Raw genomic sequence first — 16,527 nt, 5'->3', positions numbered from 1 at the left:
TCATCATTTCATTCCTCAAATGACAGTCTGCCTGGTCTGGGGAGGGGGACCCCAAGAGGGGCCTGAGTTCTCTGAGGGCACAGTCAGCACCCCCTCACAGGGGGAGCCCCATAGACAAGACCGCTATTCACTGCTTTCTGCATTTTATACAGAGGTCCCTCCCGTATGCAAATATCCACTCAGGTCACAGCATAGAAACAAAGCACCAGCTCACTTAAATTCAGGTTCCTCCTCAGGCTTGAAGAGATCTCCAGGAGTGGTGACTCTCATCTGCTCCAAGATGAACCCACTGTGGACCCTCCTCTTTGTGCTGTCAGCCCCCAGAGGTGAGTGTCTCTGGATCAGACATGGGCACGTGGGGAAGCTGCCTCTGAGCCCATGGGTCACCGTGCTTCTCTCTGTCCACAGGGGTCCTGTCCCAGGTGCAGCTGCAGGAGTCAGGACCCAGCCTGGTGAAGCCCTCACAGACCCTCTCCCTCACCTGCACGGTCTCTGGATTCTCATTAACCAGCAATGCTGTAGGCTGGGTCCGCCAGGCTCCAGGAAAGGCGCTGGAGTGGCTTGGTAACATATATAGTGGTGGAAGTACATACTATAACCCGGCCCTGAAATCCCGGCTCAGCATCACCAGGGACACCTCCAAGAGCCAAGTCTCCCTGTCACTGAGCAGCGTGACAACTGAGGACACGGCCGTGTACTACTGTGCAAGAGACACAGCGAGGGGAAGTCAGTGTGAGCCCAGACAAAAACCTCCCTGCATAGGGGCCCGTGCCCACCAGGGGGCGCTCAGGACTCAGTACAGAGCAGCGCCCAGGAGCAGGTGCAGAAGCAGCGCTGAGCTTGGGAGGCCTGGGGGGATTCTCCTAGAGATTCTCTTTCCTCCTCTTGCCCAGGAGCTGCACCATAGACCCTCTTCTGTGTCCTGGTGTTTCAGTGTTATGCTTTATGTCACTCTCAGACAACTGTGTGTATATATATATTTAATTTATCCTGAAGCAAGGGTAGCTTTAGCCAAACACTCACACACACATACACACACAACACTCAGCAGCTAAAAGTTTTACTCCTTCATTTTCTTTTTCAAAGGAACTCAGTAAAACACTTGACTCTCATTAATTTCAAAACTGTTAACTATCCTGAAAGGCAACATAAGATATTCAAACATTTTAATCTTTGTTTCGTTTTTGTACATGAGGAAGGAAGAGACCCAATCTCCTTCTGCCTGTGAAACTGCACACTTAGAATCTGGAGCGAGCAGTGTGAAAGGCTCTGGCGTCAGAGGTCCCAGTGCTGCACATGTGATGATTCTCGTCATTCACAGATTCTGTACTGTAGTCACCTACACGCTCGCTTTCATTAGCGTCTTAACATAAACACTGTCACCTTGTGTCCAGGTATAGACATTGACAGTATGGCCGGTTTACTGAGTCACTCAACACACACACATTCCCGGTGAGGGCAATCAGGGTGATGTCATCTCGCCTCAACCTCTCTGAAGTCCACACCCATTCTGAGCTTATGTCTGGATCATTCATAAGGGGAGATACAGAGGTCCTCAGGTGGATTTGTCGATGGGGTCAACGTGGAGCCCACCACCACGTGTCCTCTCTCCCATCACAGTGACCGTCACTGGCACAGGGACAGGAAGCAGGAGCTGTGCTGGGCTCAGCCCTGAGGAAAGACCCAAGGACTGAGAGGGCGAGGGGCTGAGCTGACATGGGCATGGGGCAGGGGAGGGGCCATCAGGACGGGGACCCTGGGCTCAGAAAGGGGGACCTGCCTGGGATCTGGTTCCGAGCCTCTGGTAGACACACTGCTCTCCCTCCCTTGCTCACCACCATGAACATTCAGAAGGCGCCCATGGGGATCCCGGGGTGACCAGGGTGAGTGTGACCACAGCCTCTCTGGACTCACAGGGAAAGAGCTCCTCAGTGCACATGCCTCTTCAAGCTCCAGAGTAAAACCCACCCCTGGGCTGTGGGAGCTCAGCCCTCTCTGCTCACACAGGATGGAGGCCTCAGTGAAGGCAGAGCTGCTGTGTAGAAGCGGAGGCTTTGGGGTCTTCTCCTCTGCCTGGTGGCAGTTCCCCAAGGGGGAGGCCTCGGGCATCAGACACGCATCTGTGGGGGGTAATTGTGGCAGCAGGTGACTGACTGGGTTTGAGTCTTCCTGTCCCCGGGTGTCCTGTCCCAGGTGAAGGTGCAGGAGTCGGGCCCTCACCTGCTGAAGCCCTCACAGACCATCTCCCTCACATCTGCTGCCTCTGGTTACTCCATCACGTGGTTATGGTGGGAGCTGGATCCACCAGGCCCCAGGGAAGGGGCTAGAGTGGATGGGAAGCATATATTATAATGGTGACACTCACGACAGCCCCTCCATCAAGAGCCACACCTCCATCTCCAGGGACACTTCCAAGGACCAGTTCTCCCTGCAGCTGAGCTCTGTGACCTCTGTGGACACAGCTGTGTATTACTGTGCAAGAGACAGTGAGGGGTGTCAGTGTGAGCTCAGACACTAGCCACCCTCCGGGGGGCCCCACGACCACCAGCGGCTTGTGGGACACACGAGCACAGGGCTGAGCCCAGGAGCAGGTGCCTGGGGCTGGAGGGGATTCCTGGGAGAGCCTGTGCTTCCCTCTCCCTGCCCAGGAGCCCACCAGAGACCCTCGTCTGTGTCCTAATGTCTCACTGCTGGTCTTTTTGTCACACTCGGCACACTGTGGGAATATGCATATGTTTTTGCAGTTTTAATTTTCTGTTGAAGTAAGATTAATTTTTTACGTGCACGTAATACTCAGGAATTATGGATAATTTCTGGGTTTACTTTTCTTCTCCTCAAAGGATCTCAGCATACACCTGAGGCCCATCCCCATTTGCCTGGTGAGTCTGAATCTTGAAATGTATGAATGTTCTGAGAAGACACAGGAGATTTTCAGTTGCTATAATTTCTGTTGTTTTTTTGTACATGTGGAAGGAAGAGACTCACTCTCCTTCTTTCAGTGTAACTGCACACACAGGTAGAATTCTGCAGTGTCCAGTGTTATAGGTGCTGCTGCAGAGAGACCCAATACTGCATATTCAAACATCCTCAGTATTCACATTCCTCATTTGCAAGTTCACCTACTTTTTAGCTATTATTGGCATCATGAGACATACACCATCATTTCACAGTCATTATGGACATTTGCAATGTGGACTCTTTAAATCATCCAACACACGCATATTTCTACTTGAGGGCAGTCAAGTCCATTCCCTCATGTTTCATCCAATCATGTAAATCAGTCTCCTTCACGTTCACTTTACTGACATAGTTTCACATTTTAGTGCTCCTTAGTTGACAATTTGCCTCTTTAAAATGACCCTGTGCGTGGTCCTCAAGCACAGGCTAGTGTCTCTAAGCACCCATTGGTGCAAGCTAACTTTAAATAGAAAATTTCTTTTTCACAATGTTTCATTCAGGCAAGATTGGTACTTCTGGGCATGTGACCTTGACATTGATGTCTCAAATATAAATATTATTTTTTGAAATGGGATTCGGATCTCAGTTTTTCTTATTTGAGGTAGCCTTGGAAACTTGGTTCAGTTCCAAATACACATGGTGAAATGGAGATTTATGGACTGTTGGGGTCCAGCCCTGGTGGATCCAGGGAATTCAAAGTGGGAATGGAGTCAGCAAGGAGAGACTTATTTATTAGAGATATAAAGAGATATTAGGAAAGAATAGTGTACTAGGAAAAGTAGTGGAGAAAAGATGCTGAATAACTTGGTTTACGCAGAAAACCAATAAAACTCCGAGAGAAGGAGTTTGCACCACCTACGTAGGCTGCAGGCATCTTCCCGGTCTCCCGAAGGAGTGGAGACACAAAGTGCCCCCTCGTTCAGATCTTAGAAGCCCAGGCAAAATTAGTAGGCTTGGCGAGCCTCCATGCTCCAGATGGAAATTCAGCCTGAAAAGGGAGAAAAGAACGACACGGGGGAGCCAAGCATTGGTGTCAGACCCACAACTTTATTTTCAAAAGCAGCTTATGTACCCCAAGTGGTACATAAAAAATAATGGAATATGCAGAGTTATGCAGGGGCAGCAGTCCTGACCCTTATTGAGACCAGGCTTTCTTTTTGCATATCTTTCCGTATACAAAAGGTTTCAGGTGATTTACATTATCTTCTGGCCAAGAGGCCTGTTGACACTTTATGGCTCTCTTCCTTAATGAATGTTAATCTCATTTTCCCTGAAGTGTTTTTCTTTAATCTCCATCACCCTCAAAGCACTAAATAAAGTTACATCCCTGTAGAACAAAGGTGCAGTGGGTTATAACAAAGAGAGTACTTAACTCAAAGGTCTAATGTTGCTAATGCCAGGGCTACTGCCTGTTTTTTCTACATACCAACTATATCAACAAACAAAAGAGATGAAAACTTGGCAGCAAGTATTGGCTCAACAATGGAACCCTTAATCAGTCCTATTCCAATGATTTTGACTCCTCGGAAGCCCCTACATTCCTAGGATGTTTAAACTTCCTGTGCCTCTCGGGTCGGGGAGGCCCCAAACAATCACACGCCCAGCTGTAAGAGTCCAGACAAACCTGTCAGGCAGGCTGGAAAGCCATCAGAGGGGTTTCTTATTACGCCAGGAGACTTATGACCTAAAAGCTCTGAATTAGCTTTTCCCAGAAAAAGGGGGTGGGGGACAGCCCCCTGTTAATGAAGAAGAGTAGGTGGAAAGCATAACACAGAAAGCAGGCAGACTCTGGTTTGGGGGGTAGATGCTCGAGAAAATACAAGGGACCCGTGAGGCCTGATCCCAACTTTGCATTTTGTCAGACCCCTTTCCTCATGACCTATGCCACGGGCAGGATTGCCCATGATGGCTCCCAGCAATGGACAAGAAGGAGATTGACTGGCCGGAAAATGACCATGAGGAGGCTACAAGTTCAGGGGTCCTGGCTAGACTGTCTCCCAAGGATTCTTGATCCATAGACATCAGGGTAATCAGAAGCACCTGGGAGACAGCAGGGTTAGTGAAATGACTCCAACATTGACAGGGATCAGAGGTCAAGGTTAAGCGTGCTCAGTAATCTGACTTAGGTGTCTTGATAAAACTAGGAAAGGATGGACAGAGAAACCCACAGGCCAAGACCTCGTTGAGAAACAAATATCAAGAGGCCAGAGGGAAATGGGTCAAGGCATCCTTGTCACATTGGGAGTCAGCGTTCCTATCTTCATCGACCTCGTTCTCTGAAAGTCAGTTTTAATCCAAAGGAAGATGAAATCTGTCTGGTCCTTCCCCCTCCTGCTGGCATCTCTGAGCTGCGAGCATCCCGCGGGTCTGAGGAAGGTGCAGTGATGTAGTGACCTCTGTGAAGAGGGCGTCTCATGGTTTCTCCTGCCCAGGTGTCCTGTCCCAGGTGCTGGTGCAGGAGTCGGAGCAGGACTATTGGAGGCCCTCTCCCCACCTGGTCTGTCTGTGGATTCTGCATCACACAGAGTGCTGCCTGCTGGGGCTGGATCCAATCAGTCTGAAGAGTCAGAGCTGCAGTGACGGGGTGCTTTGGTCCCAGGAACAGCGCAGCATAGAGCATGTCTCTCCAGAAACCACTCTCCATCCACAGAGACATGTCCGTCTACCTCCATGAGGACCTAGGACACAACCCTGTGATGCTGTCCCAGGAGGTCCAGGGAGAAGTCAGACCCAACACACATAACCCTGCCTTCAGGGGCTACTCCAAGCACCAGGGGGCACCCAGGTTCACCAGGAAACAAGAGGACACTTTTCAAGGCAGGAGAGAAAAGGTCATGATGGGGCTTTATCTCAGAAGCTGGGGTCTCTCCACTGGAATATTCCCTCCCCTGCAGGCTCCTTCCACTGTCACTCCAGAGAGCTTTCTTGTTTCTGAACCTGGGACGTGATTTCATGGGGTCAGGCTGGTCTGTCTTTCCCCATCTGTCTTCGGACAGGCCGCCCAGAAATGTTTCCTCAGGGGGCATCTTAGGTCACTGCCTTCTGTCCCTGCTGTCAGCTTTTTCAGCAATAATTCTTCTGCTTAACACCCCGTCAGATGGATTTCCAAATCCTCTCAGGCTGAAACTCTCCCCAGCTCTATTAGATTCTGTGTCTTTCATCTGAATAGTGAGCGGTGTTTGAAGTTGGCAATTGATGTCATAGATCACTGGAGTCACTTTTTCCCCAGAGGACACTTGAAAATGTCTGGACACCAGTGAGGCTGTATCCTAAGGGGTTATTGTAGGTGGTTAGTTATGCAATTGGTAGACAGATAAATGAGAGATGAAATAGAAATGAAGATAAAAGGAATCAACACAAACAATTGTATCCTAACAACATGGTAAATAACCATACACATTTAGTCTATAAATTCAGCAAATAGCAAAAGTTCAGAATTGCAAAGTGATACGGGCATGTATATGAAGATGTTTGTAAAAACATAAATATCCAAATAATTGGTAAATACTTTTCCAGCCCACTCCTCAGTCACGTGGTGGTTCTCTGTTTTCTCTCTATGAAATCATCAAATACATTACCAGTTGGCTGCCATTTCCACTCCTTCCAGCTAGTGGATGAGCGACATTTATATTACTTCATCCCCAGCATTTGATCGCTTTAGTATTTTGTACTTTAGCTTCTCTAAAGGTGTGTAACAGTATCTCATCCTCCTGTTATTTCATGTTTCCTAAGTGGTCAAACAGGAGATGACAAAAGGGAACATCAATATTCTAAGAATCAGCGACCTAAGATGGACTAGAATGGGTGAATTTAACTCAGATGACCATTGTATCTACTACTACGGGCAAGATTCCCTTAGAAGACATGGAATGGACATCATAGTCAACGAAAGAGTCTGAAATGCAGTACTTGGATGCGCTGTCCAAAACGACAGAATGATCTCTGTTCGTTTCCAAGGCAAACCAGTCAATATCATGGTAATCCAAGAGTATGCCCTGACCAGTAATGCTGAAGATGCTAAAGTTGAACGGTTCTATGAAGACCTACAGGACTTTCTAGAACTAACATCCAAAAAAGATGTCCTTTTCATTATAGGGGACTAGAATGCAAAAGTAGGAAGTCAAGAAATGCCTGGAGTAACAGGCAAATATGGCCTTGGATACAGGATGAAGCAGGGCAAAGGCTAATAGAGTTTTGTCAAGAGAACGCACTGGTCATGGCAAACACCCTCTCACAACAACACAGGAGAAGACTCTACACATGGACGTCACCAGATGGCCAACACCGAATTCACATTGATTGCATTTTTTGCAGCCAAAGATGGAGAAGCTCTATACAGTCAACAAAACAAGACCAGGAGCAGACTATGGCTCAGATCATGAACTCCTTCTTGCCAAATTCAGACTTAAATTGAAGAACCTAGGGAAAACCACTAGACCATTGAGTTCAGTTCAGTTGCTCGGTCGTGTCCGACTCTTTGTCACCCCATGAATCTCAGCATGCCAGGCCTCCCTGTCCATCACCAACTCCCGGAGTTCACTCAGATTCAGGTCCATCGAGTCAGTGATGCCATCCAGCCATCTCATCCTCTGTCGTGCCCTTCTCCTCCTGCCCCCAACCGCTCCCAGCGTCAGAGTATTTTCCAATGAGTCAACTCTTCACATGAGGTGGCCAAGTACTGGAGTTTCAGCTTCAGCATCATTCCTTCCAAAGACATCCCAGGGCTGGTCTCCTTCAGAATGGACTGGTTGGATCTCCTTGCAGTCCAAGGGACTCTCAAGAGTCTTCTCCAACACCACAGTTCAAACACATCAATTCTTCGGCACTCAGCCTTCTTCACAGTCCAAATCTTACATCCATACATGACCACAGGAAAAACCATAGCCTTGACTAGACAGACCTTAGTCAGCAAAGTAATATCTCTGCGTTTGAATATGCTATCTAGGTTGGTCATAACTTTTCTTCCAAGGAGTAAGCGTCTTTTAGTTTCATGGCTGCAGTCACCATCTGCAGCGATTTTGGAGCCCCCAAAAATAAAGTCTGACACTGCTTCCACTGTTTCCCCATTTATTTCCCTTGAAGTGATGGGACCAGATGCCATTCAGGCATGACTTAATCAAATCCCTTATGAATATACATGGAAGTGAGAAATAGATTTAAGGGACTAGATCTGACAGACAAAGTGCCTGATGAACTATGGACTGAGATTTGTGACATTGTACAGGGGACAGGACGCAACACCATCCCCAGAAAAATAAATGCAAAAAAGAAAAATGGCTGTCTGAGGAGGCCTTACAAATAGCTGTGAAAAGAAGAGATGCCAAAGCAAAGGACAAAAGGAAAGATATTCCCATTTGAAGGCAGAGTTTCAAAGAATAGCAAGGAGAGAGAAGAAAGCTTCCCTCAGCGATCAATGCAAAGAATTAGAGGAAAACAGTAGAATGGGAAAGACTAGACATCTGTTCAAGAAAATTAGTGATACAAAGGAAACATTTCACGCAAAAATGGGCTCAAGAAAGGACAGCAATGATATTAAGAAGCAAAAGATATTAAGAAGAGGTGGCAAGAATACAAAGAACTGTACAAAAAAGGTCTTCACGACCCAGATAATCACGATGGTGTGATCACTCATCTAGAGCCAGACATTCTGGAATGTGAAGTCAAGTGGGCCTTAGGAAGCATCACTAGGAACAAAGCTACTGGAGGTGATGGAATTCCAGCTGAGCTATTTCAAATCCTAAAAGATGGTGCTGTGAAAGTTTGCACTCAAGATGACAGCAAATTTGGAAAGTTCAGCAGGGGCCACAGGACTGGAAAACTCAGTTTTCATTCCAGTCCCCAAGAATGGCAAAGTATGTCAAAGAATGCCAAAGAATGCATTCATCTCAAACGCGAGCAAAGTAATGCTCAAAATTCTCCAAGTAGGCTTGAACAATACATGAACTGAGAATTTTCAGATCTTTAACTTGGTTTTAGAAAGGGCAGAAGAACCAGAGATCAAATTGCCAACATCTGCTGGATCATCAAAATAGCAAGAGAGTTCCAGAAAAATAACATCTATTTCTTCTTTATTGGCTATGCCAAAGCCTTTAATTGTGTGGATCACAATAAACTGTGGAAAATTCTGAAAGAGATGGCAATACCAGACCACCTGACCTGTCGTTTGAGAAATCTGTATGAAGGTCAGAAAGCAACAGTTAGAACTGGGCATGGAACATACTGGTTCCAAATAGGGAAAGGAGTACGTCAAGGCTATATGTTGTCACCCTGGTTATTTAACTTATACAGAGGACATCATGAGAAACGCTGGGCTGGATGAAGCACAAGCTGGAATCAAGGTTGCCGAAAGAAATATTGATAACCACAGATATGCAGATGACACAACCCTTATGGCAGAAAGTGAAGAAGAACTAAAAAGCCTCTTGAAGAAAGTGAAAGAGGAGAGCAACAAAGTTGGCATAAAACTCAACAATCAGAAAACTAAGGTCATGGCGTCTGGTCCCATCACTTCATGGCAAATAGATGGGGAAACAGTAGAAGCAGTGAGACTTTATTCTGGGGGCTCCAAACCCACTGCAGATGGTGACTGCATCCATGAAATAAAAAGACGCTTCCTCCTTGGAAGAAAAGTTATGACTAGGGGGCGGTCCTAAGACGGTGGAGGAATAGGACAGGGAGCCCGCTTTCTCCCTCACAAATTCATCAAAAGAACATTTCAACGCTGAGTAAATTCCAGAAAACAACTTCTGAATGATGGCAGAGGACATCAGGCACCCAGAAAAGCAGATGATTGTCTTCAAAAACAGGTAGGAAAAAATATAAAAGACAAAAAAAAAAAAAAAAAAACAGACAAAGGAGGTAGGGAGGAAGCTCCACCCAGGAAGGGAGTCTTAAGAAGAGAGAAGTTTCCAAACACCAGGAAACTCTCCTGCTGCCGAGTCTGTGATGAGCCTTGGAAGCACAGAGGGCAACATAACAGGGAAGAAAAATAAATAAATAATTAAAACCCACAGATTACGAGCCCAACGGTAACTCCCCCAGCGGAGAAGCAGCGCAGACACCTGCATCCACTACTAGCAATGAGGACAATTTCAGAGACCTCCAGGACAATATGAAATGCCCCAACATTCAAATTATAGGAGTCCCAGAAGAAGACAAAAAGAAAGACAATCAGAAAATACTTGAGGGGATAATAGTTGAAAACTTCCCTAAAATGGGGAAGGAAATAATCACCCAAGTCTAAGAAACCCAGAGAGTTCCAAACAGGATAAACCAAGGCGAAACACCACAAGACATATATTAATCAAATTAACTAAGATCAAACACAAAGAACAAATACCAAAAGCAGCAAGGGAAAAACAACAAATAACACACAAGGGGATTCCCATAAGGATAACAGCTGATCTTTCAATAGAAACTCTTCAGGCCAGGAGGGAATGGCAAGACATGCTTAAAGTGATGAAAGAAAATAACCTACAGCCAGATTACTGTACCCAGCAAGGATCTCACTCAAATATGAAGGAGAAATCAAAAGCTTTACAGACAAGCAAAAGCTGAGAGAATTCAGCACCACCAAACCAGCTCTCCAACAAATGCTAAAGGATCTTCTCTAGACAGGAAACACAAAAAGGGTGTATAAACCCGAACCCAAAACAATAAAGTAAATGGAAACGGGATCATACTTATCAATAATTACCTTAAATGTAAAGGGGTTGAATGCCCCAATCAAAAGGCAAAGACTGGCTGAATGGATACAAAAACAAGATCCCTATATATGCTGCCTAAAAGAGACCCACGTCAAAACAAGGGACACATACAGACTGAAAGTGAAGGGCTGGAAAAAGATATTCCACGCAAATAGAGACCAAAAGAAAGCAGGAGTAGCAATACTGTAGGCCACTACATAATGATCAAAGGATCAATCCAAGAAGAAGATATAACAATTACAAATATATATGCACCCAACATAGGAGCACCGCAATATGTAAGACAAATGCTAATAAGTAAGAAAGGGGAAATTAACAATAACACAACAATAGTGGGAGACTTTAATACCCAACTCACATCTGTGGACAGATCAACTAAACCGAAAATTAACAAGGAAATGCAAACTTTAAATGATACAGTAGACCAGTAGGACCTAATTGATATCTATAGGACATTTCACCCCAAACAATGAATTTCACCTTTTTCTCAAGTGCTCACAGAAACTTCGCCAGGATAGATCACATCCTGGGCCATAAATCTAACCTTGATATATTCAAAAAAAAAAAAAAAAGAAATCAATCCAAGCATCTTTTCTGACCATAATGCATTAAGATTAGATCTCAATTACAGGAGAAAAACTATCAAACATTCCAACATATGGAGGCTGAACAACACGCTTCTGAATAACCAACAAATCACAGAAGAAATCAAAAAAGAAATCAAAATATGCATAGAAACGAATGAAAATGAAAACACAACAACCCAAAACCTGTGGGACACCATAAAAGCAGTGCTAAGAGGAAAGTTCATAGCAATACAGGCGTACCTCAAGAAACAAGAAAAAAGTCAAATAAATAACCTAACTCTACACCTAAAGCAACTAGAAAAGGAAGAAATGGAGAACCCCATGTTGGTTACTACGAGTGAAATGACACAGAACATACAAGACACACAAGAGACAGACAGGACACCACTCTGGCCAGAGGAACAGAACTGGGCAAACTAATTGCCGTTTATTGTTATAAAGCCCTCCTTAGGCAGAGTTCCAGACTGTGAGAGTAAGCCTTTTCAGCACAGTGCAGGTGCATACATGTTATCGTGCAGCAAAGGGGAGTGAAGTCTCTGTCTACTGCAGAGTCTGCACAAAGCCCTCATCTCCCTCTTATCCCAAGAAGGGAATGCTCCCTCGTTTGCAAGGGACCATTAAACTCAAGGCTGTATCCAGACTCTTTGGCAGAACGCCTCGTATGCAAGGACTCTCAGCCTGAGCAGAGAGACCCGTTTGCAGGCACATCTCTGCTACCCTATTAACCCTTCACCCCAGAGTTAGTAGAAGGAAAGAAATCTTAAAAATTAGGGCAGAAATAAATGCAAAAGAAACAAAAGAGACCATAGCAAAAATCAACAAAGCCAAAAGCTGGTTCTTTGAAAGGATAAATAAAATTGACAAACCATTAGCCAGACTCATCAAGAAACAAACAGAGAAAAATCAAATCAATAAAATTAGAAATGAAAATGGAGAGATCACAACAGACAACACAGAAATACAAAGGATCATAAGAGACTACTATCTGCAATTCTATGCCAATAAATGGACAATGTGGAAGAAATGGACAAATTCTTAGAAAAGTACAACTTTCCACAACTGAACCAGGAAGAAATAGAAAATCTTAACAGACCCATCACAAGCACGGAAATGGAAACTGTAATCAGAACAAAGGCCCAGGTCCAGACGGCCTCACAGCTGAATTCTACCAAAAATTTAGAGAAGAGCTAACACGTATCCTACTCAAACTCTTCCAGAAAATTGCAGAGGAAGGTAAACTTCCAAACTCATTCTATGAGGCCACCATCACCAAAATACCAAAACCTGACATAGATGCCACAAAAAAAGAAAACTACAGGCCAATATCACTGATGAACATAGATGCAAAAATCCTTAACAAAATCCTAGCAATCAGAATCCAACAACACATTAAAAAGATCATACACCATGACCAAGTGGGCTTTATCCCAGGGATGCAAGGATTCTTCAATATCCGCAAATCAGTCAATGTAATTCACCACAGTAACAAATTGAAAAATATAAGCCATATGATTATCTCAACAGATGCAGAGAAGGCCTTTGACAAAATTCAACATCCATTTATGATTAAAACTCTCCAGAAGGCAGGAATAGAAGGAACATACCTCAACATAATAAAAGCTATATATGACAAACCCACAGCAAACATTATCCTCAATGGTGAAAAATTGAAAGCATTTCCCCTAAAGTCAGGAACAAGACGAGGGTGCCCACTTTCACCGCTACTATTCAACATAGTTCTGGAAGTTTTGGCCACAGCAATCAGAGCAGAAAAAGAAATAAAAGGAATCCAGATTGGAAAAGAAGAAGTAAAACTCTCACTGTTTGCAGATGACATGATCCTCTACATAGAAAACCCTAAAGACTCCACCAGAAAATTACTAGAGCTAATCAATGAATATAGTAAACATGCAGGATATAAAATCAACACACAGAAATCCCTTGCCTTCCTATACACTAATAATGCAAAAGTAGAAAAAGAAATTAAGGGAACAATTCCATTCACCATTGCAATGAAAAGAATAAAATACTTAGGAATATATCTACCTAAAGAAACAAAAGACCTATATATAGAAAACTATAAAACTTGATGAAAGAAATCATAGAGGACACTAATAGATGGAGAAACATACCATGTTCGTGGATCAGAAGAATCAATATAGTGAAAATGAGTATGCTACCCAAAGCAATCTACAGATTCAATGCAATCCCTATCAAGCTACCAGCCGTATTCTTCAGAGCTAGAACAAATGATTTCACAAATTGTATGGAAATACGAAAAACCTTGAATAGTCAAAGCAATCTTGAGAAAGAAGAATGGAACTGGAGGAATCAACCTGCCTGACTTCAGGCTCTACTACAAAGCCACAGTCATCAGGACAGTATGGTACTGGCACAAAGACAGAAATATAGATCAATGGAACAAAACAGAAAACCCAGAGATAAATCCACACAACTATGGACACCTTATATTCGATAAAGGAGGAAAGAATATAAAATGGAGTAAAGACAATCTCTTTAACAAGTGGTGCTGGGAAAACTGGTTAACTACTTGTAAAAGAATGAAACTAGATCACTTTCTAACACCATACACAAAAATAAACTCAAAATGGATTAAAGATCTAAATGTAAGACCAGAAACTATAAAACTCCTAGAGGAGAACATAGGCAAAACACTCTCTGACATAAATCACAGCAGGATCCTCTATGATCCACCTCCCAGAATACTGGAAATAAAAGCAAAAGTAAACAAATGGGATCTAATTAAAATTAAAAGCTTCTGCACAACAAAGGAAACTATAAGCAAGGTGAATAGACAGCCTTCTGAGTGGGAGAAAATGATAGCAAATAAAGCAACTGACAAACAACTAATCTCAAAAATATATAAGCAACTTATGCAGCTCAACTCCAGAAAAATAAATGACCCAATCAAAAAATGGGCCAAAGAACTAAATAGACATTTCTCCAAAGAAGACATACGGATAGCTAACAAACACATGAAAAGATGCTCACCATCACTCATTATCAGCGAAATGCAAATCAAGACCACAATGAGGTACCATTTCACACCAGTCAGAATGGCTGTGATCCAAAAGTCTACAAGCGATAAATGCTGGAGAGGGTGTGGAGAAAAGGGAACCCTCTTACACTGTTGGTGGGAATGCAAACTAGTACAGCCACTATGGAGAACAGTGTGGAGATTCCTTAGAAAATTGGAAATAGAACTGCCTTATGACCCAGCATGGAGAAGGCAATGGCACCCCACTCCAGTACTCTTGCCTGGAAAATCCCATGGATGGAGGAGCCTGGTAGGCTGCAGTCCACGGGGTCACTAAGAGTCGGACTCGACTGAGCAACATCACTTTCACTTTTCACTTCCATGCATTGGAGAAGGAAATGGCAACCCACTCCACTGTTCTTGCCTGGAGAATCCCAGGGACGGGGGTGCCTGGTGGGCTGCCATCTATGGGGTCATGCCGGGGTCCAGCCCCGGTGGATCCAGGGTGATTCGAAGGTGGGGACGGAGTCGGCGTCTTTGGAAAAATACATATTTAATCACAGATATAGAGAGATTAGAACTGGATAGTGTAGTAGGAAGATTAGTGGAGAAAAGGAGGCTGAATAACTTGGATTACGTGGAATAGCATCCACGCTCCAGATGGGAATTCAGCCAGAAAAACGGGAGCAAGAAAGAAGCGACATGGGGGAATCAGTCTTTCCGGAAACTGATCCGATTTCTTTATTTTGGGGTTTGCTTATATACCTTTCGTTACACATACGGATGAATACAGAGTCAAGTGGGAGTCAGCAGTCCTGACCTTTGTCAAAATCAGGTGCTTCACATAAATGTATAAAAAAAAGGTCTTAGGAATATTACATCATCTTCTGGCCATGAGTGAGACCTGCTGACATTTTATGATCCTTTCTTTCTGATAACCAAAAAACTTATTTCTTCCAAGGGTGTTTTTTCTTAAACCAGGCACCACCCTCCAAATAAAGTTACATTCCTATAGGGTGAGGGTGTAGTGAGTTACAATCAAGAAAGGAATTTATTTAACCCAAGGTTAACATGATTAGTCTTAAAGGTTAATACTTATTTCTCCTATATGCTTAAAGGTTAATACTTATTTCTCCTATATGTTAGTTATATTCATTATAAGGGCAGGGAATATGGAGATTTAGCAGCAAACATCAGCCCAACAAATGAAAATCCTTTCACCAATGCTCCCCTTAAGATCTATTTAGCCTTAAGATATGATAAAGTTACATTCTTACATAGCAAGGACACAGTGATTTATAACAAAGTACAGTGATCTATTACAAAAGAGAAAATCCATTAACTCAAAAAGTCTAGTATTGCTAACCTTAAAAACTACTATATTTCCTTTGCTATATTCCAGATACATTGATTAATATGTTCCCAGGTGCCTAAGGATATAGAAGCCTGGTGGCAATCATTGACTCAACAAGAAGAAAAAGTCCTATGCTAATTAAGACTCTCAAAATACTCCAAAACTCTCTGTGCTGTTTATGGTTGAGAGGTAGTAAACAATCATGTGCCTAGTGGCAGCAGTATGGATAATCCTGTCACACAAGCTAGTCTGTCAGCAGAGAGGTTTGACCTGAGACATCCTTGTCCCACCCAGAGCAGGGAATTAGCAGCAATTATTGACACAACAAATGAAAAATCCTTCACCAATATAATTCCTAACCAACCCATTATACTAATAATTTCTAACTCCCCAAAAGAATTTGCCTCTAGTAAGTCTAAAACATCTCATGCCTCTCAGGTTGGAAGGCTGTAAACAATCACATGTGGCCGGAGGAACCTATACAGGCGGGCTAGATAACCTTCAGAGGAGTCCGTAAGCTGAAACACTCCTGTCACGCCCAAGAATTTTTATTGCCTTGGAGCTGCAGGTTTACTCCTTCTCCGAGAGAAACGGTTATGGGGGAGAGCCCCCCGAAAAGTCAGAGGTGTAGGTGAGAGCATAAAACAGACTCTGGTTTTGGGGTAGATGCTCAGGAACAGGGGGTTTCCTGAGGCTTGATCACACCTTTGCGTATGCCAAGCCTCCTTCCCCATGACCTTTGCCACGGGCGGAGCTCCTCACGCTGGCCCCCGGCAGGGTCGCACAGAGTGGGACACGACTGAAGCGACGCAGCAGCAGCAGCAGCAGCAGCAGCAGCAGCAGCAGCATGACCCAGCAATCCCACTGCTGGGCATACATACCGAGGAAACCAGAACTAAAAGAGACACGTGTACCCCAATGTTC

General features: G+C 44.1%; 1 gene segment (V, D, J or C); it reads left to right on the top strand.

Moving 5' to 3' along the window:
- The first annotated feature begins 217 nt into the window (after positions 1-217).
- LOC138423845 (Ig gamma chain C region-like) overlaps positions 218-16,527 on the top strand; it is a 235,259-nt gene continuing 218,949 nt past the window's right edge. Inside the window, 2 exon segments of the C gene segment in view lie at positions 218-326; positions 409-732. Of these exon segments, the coding sequence occupies positions 281-326; positions 409-732 (370 nt within the window).

The sequence above is a fragment of the Ovis canadensis genome, chromosome 18, assembly GCF_042477335.2.
Source record: "Ovis canadensis isolate MfBH-ARS-UI-01 breed Bighorn chromosome 18, ARS-UI_OviCan_v2, whole genome shotgun sequence".
Classification (NCBI taxonomy): domain Eukaryota; kingdom Metazoa; phylum Chordata; class Mammalia; order Artiodactyla; family Bovidae; genus Ovis; species Ovis canadensis.
Note: the sequence above shows the minus strand (reverse complement) of the source record. Positions and strands in the feature narration are given on the sequence as shown.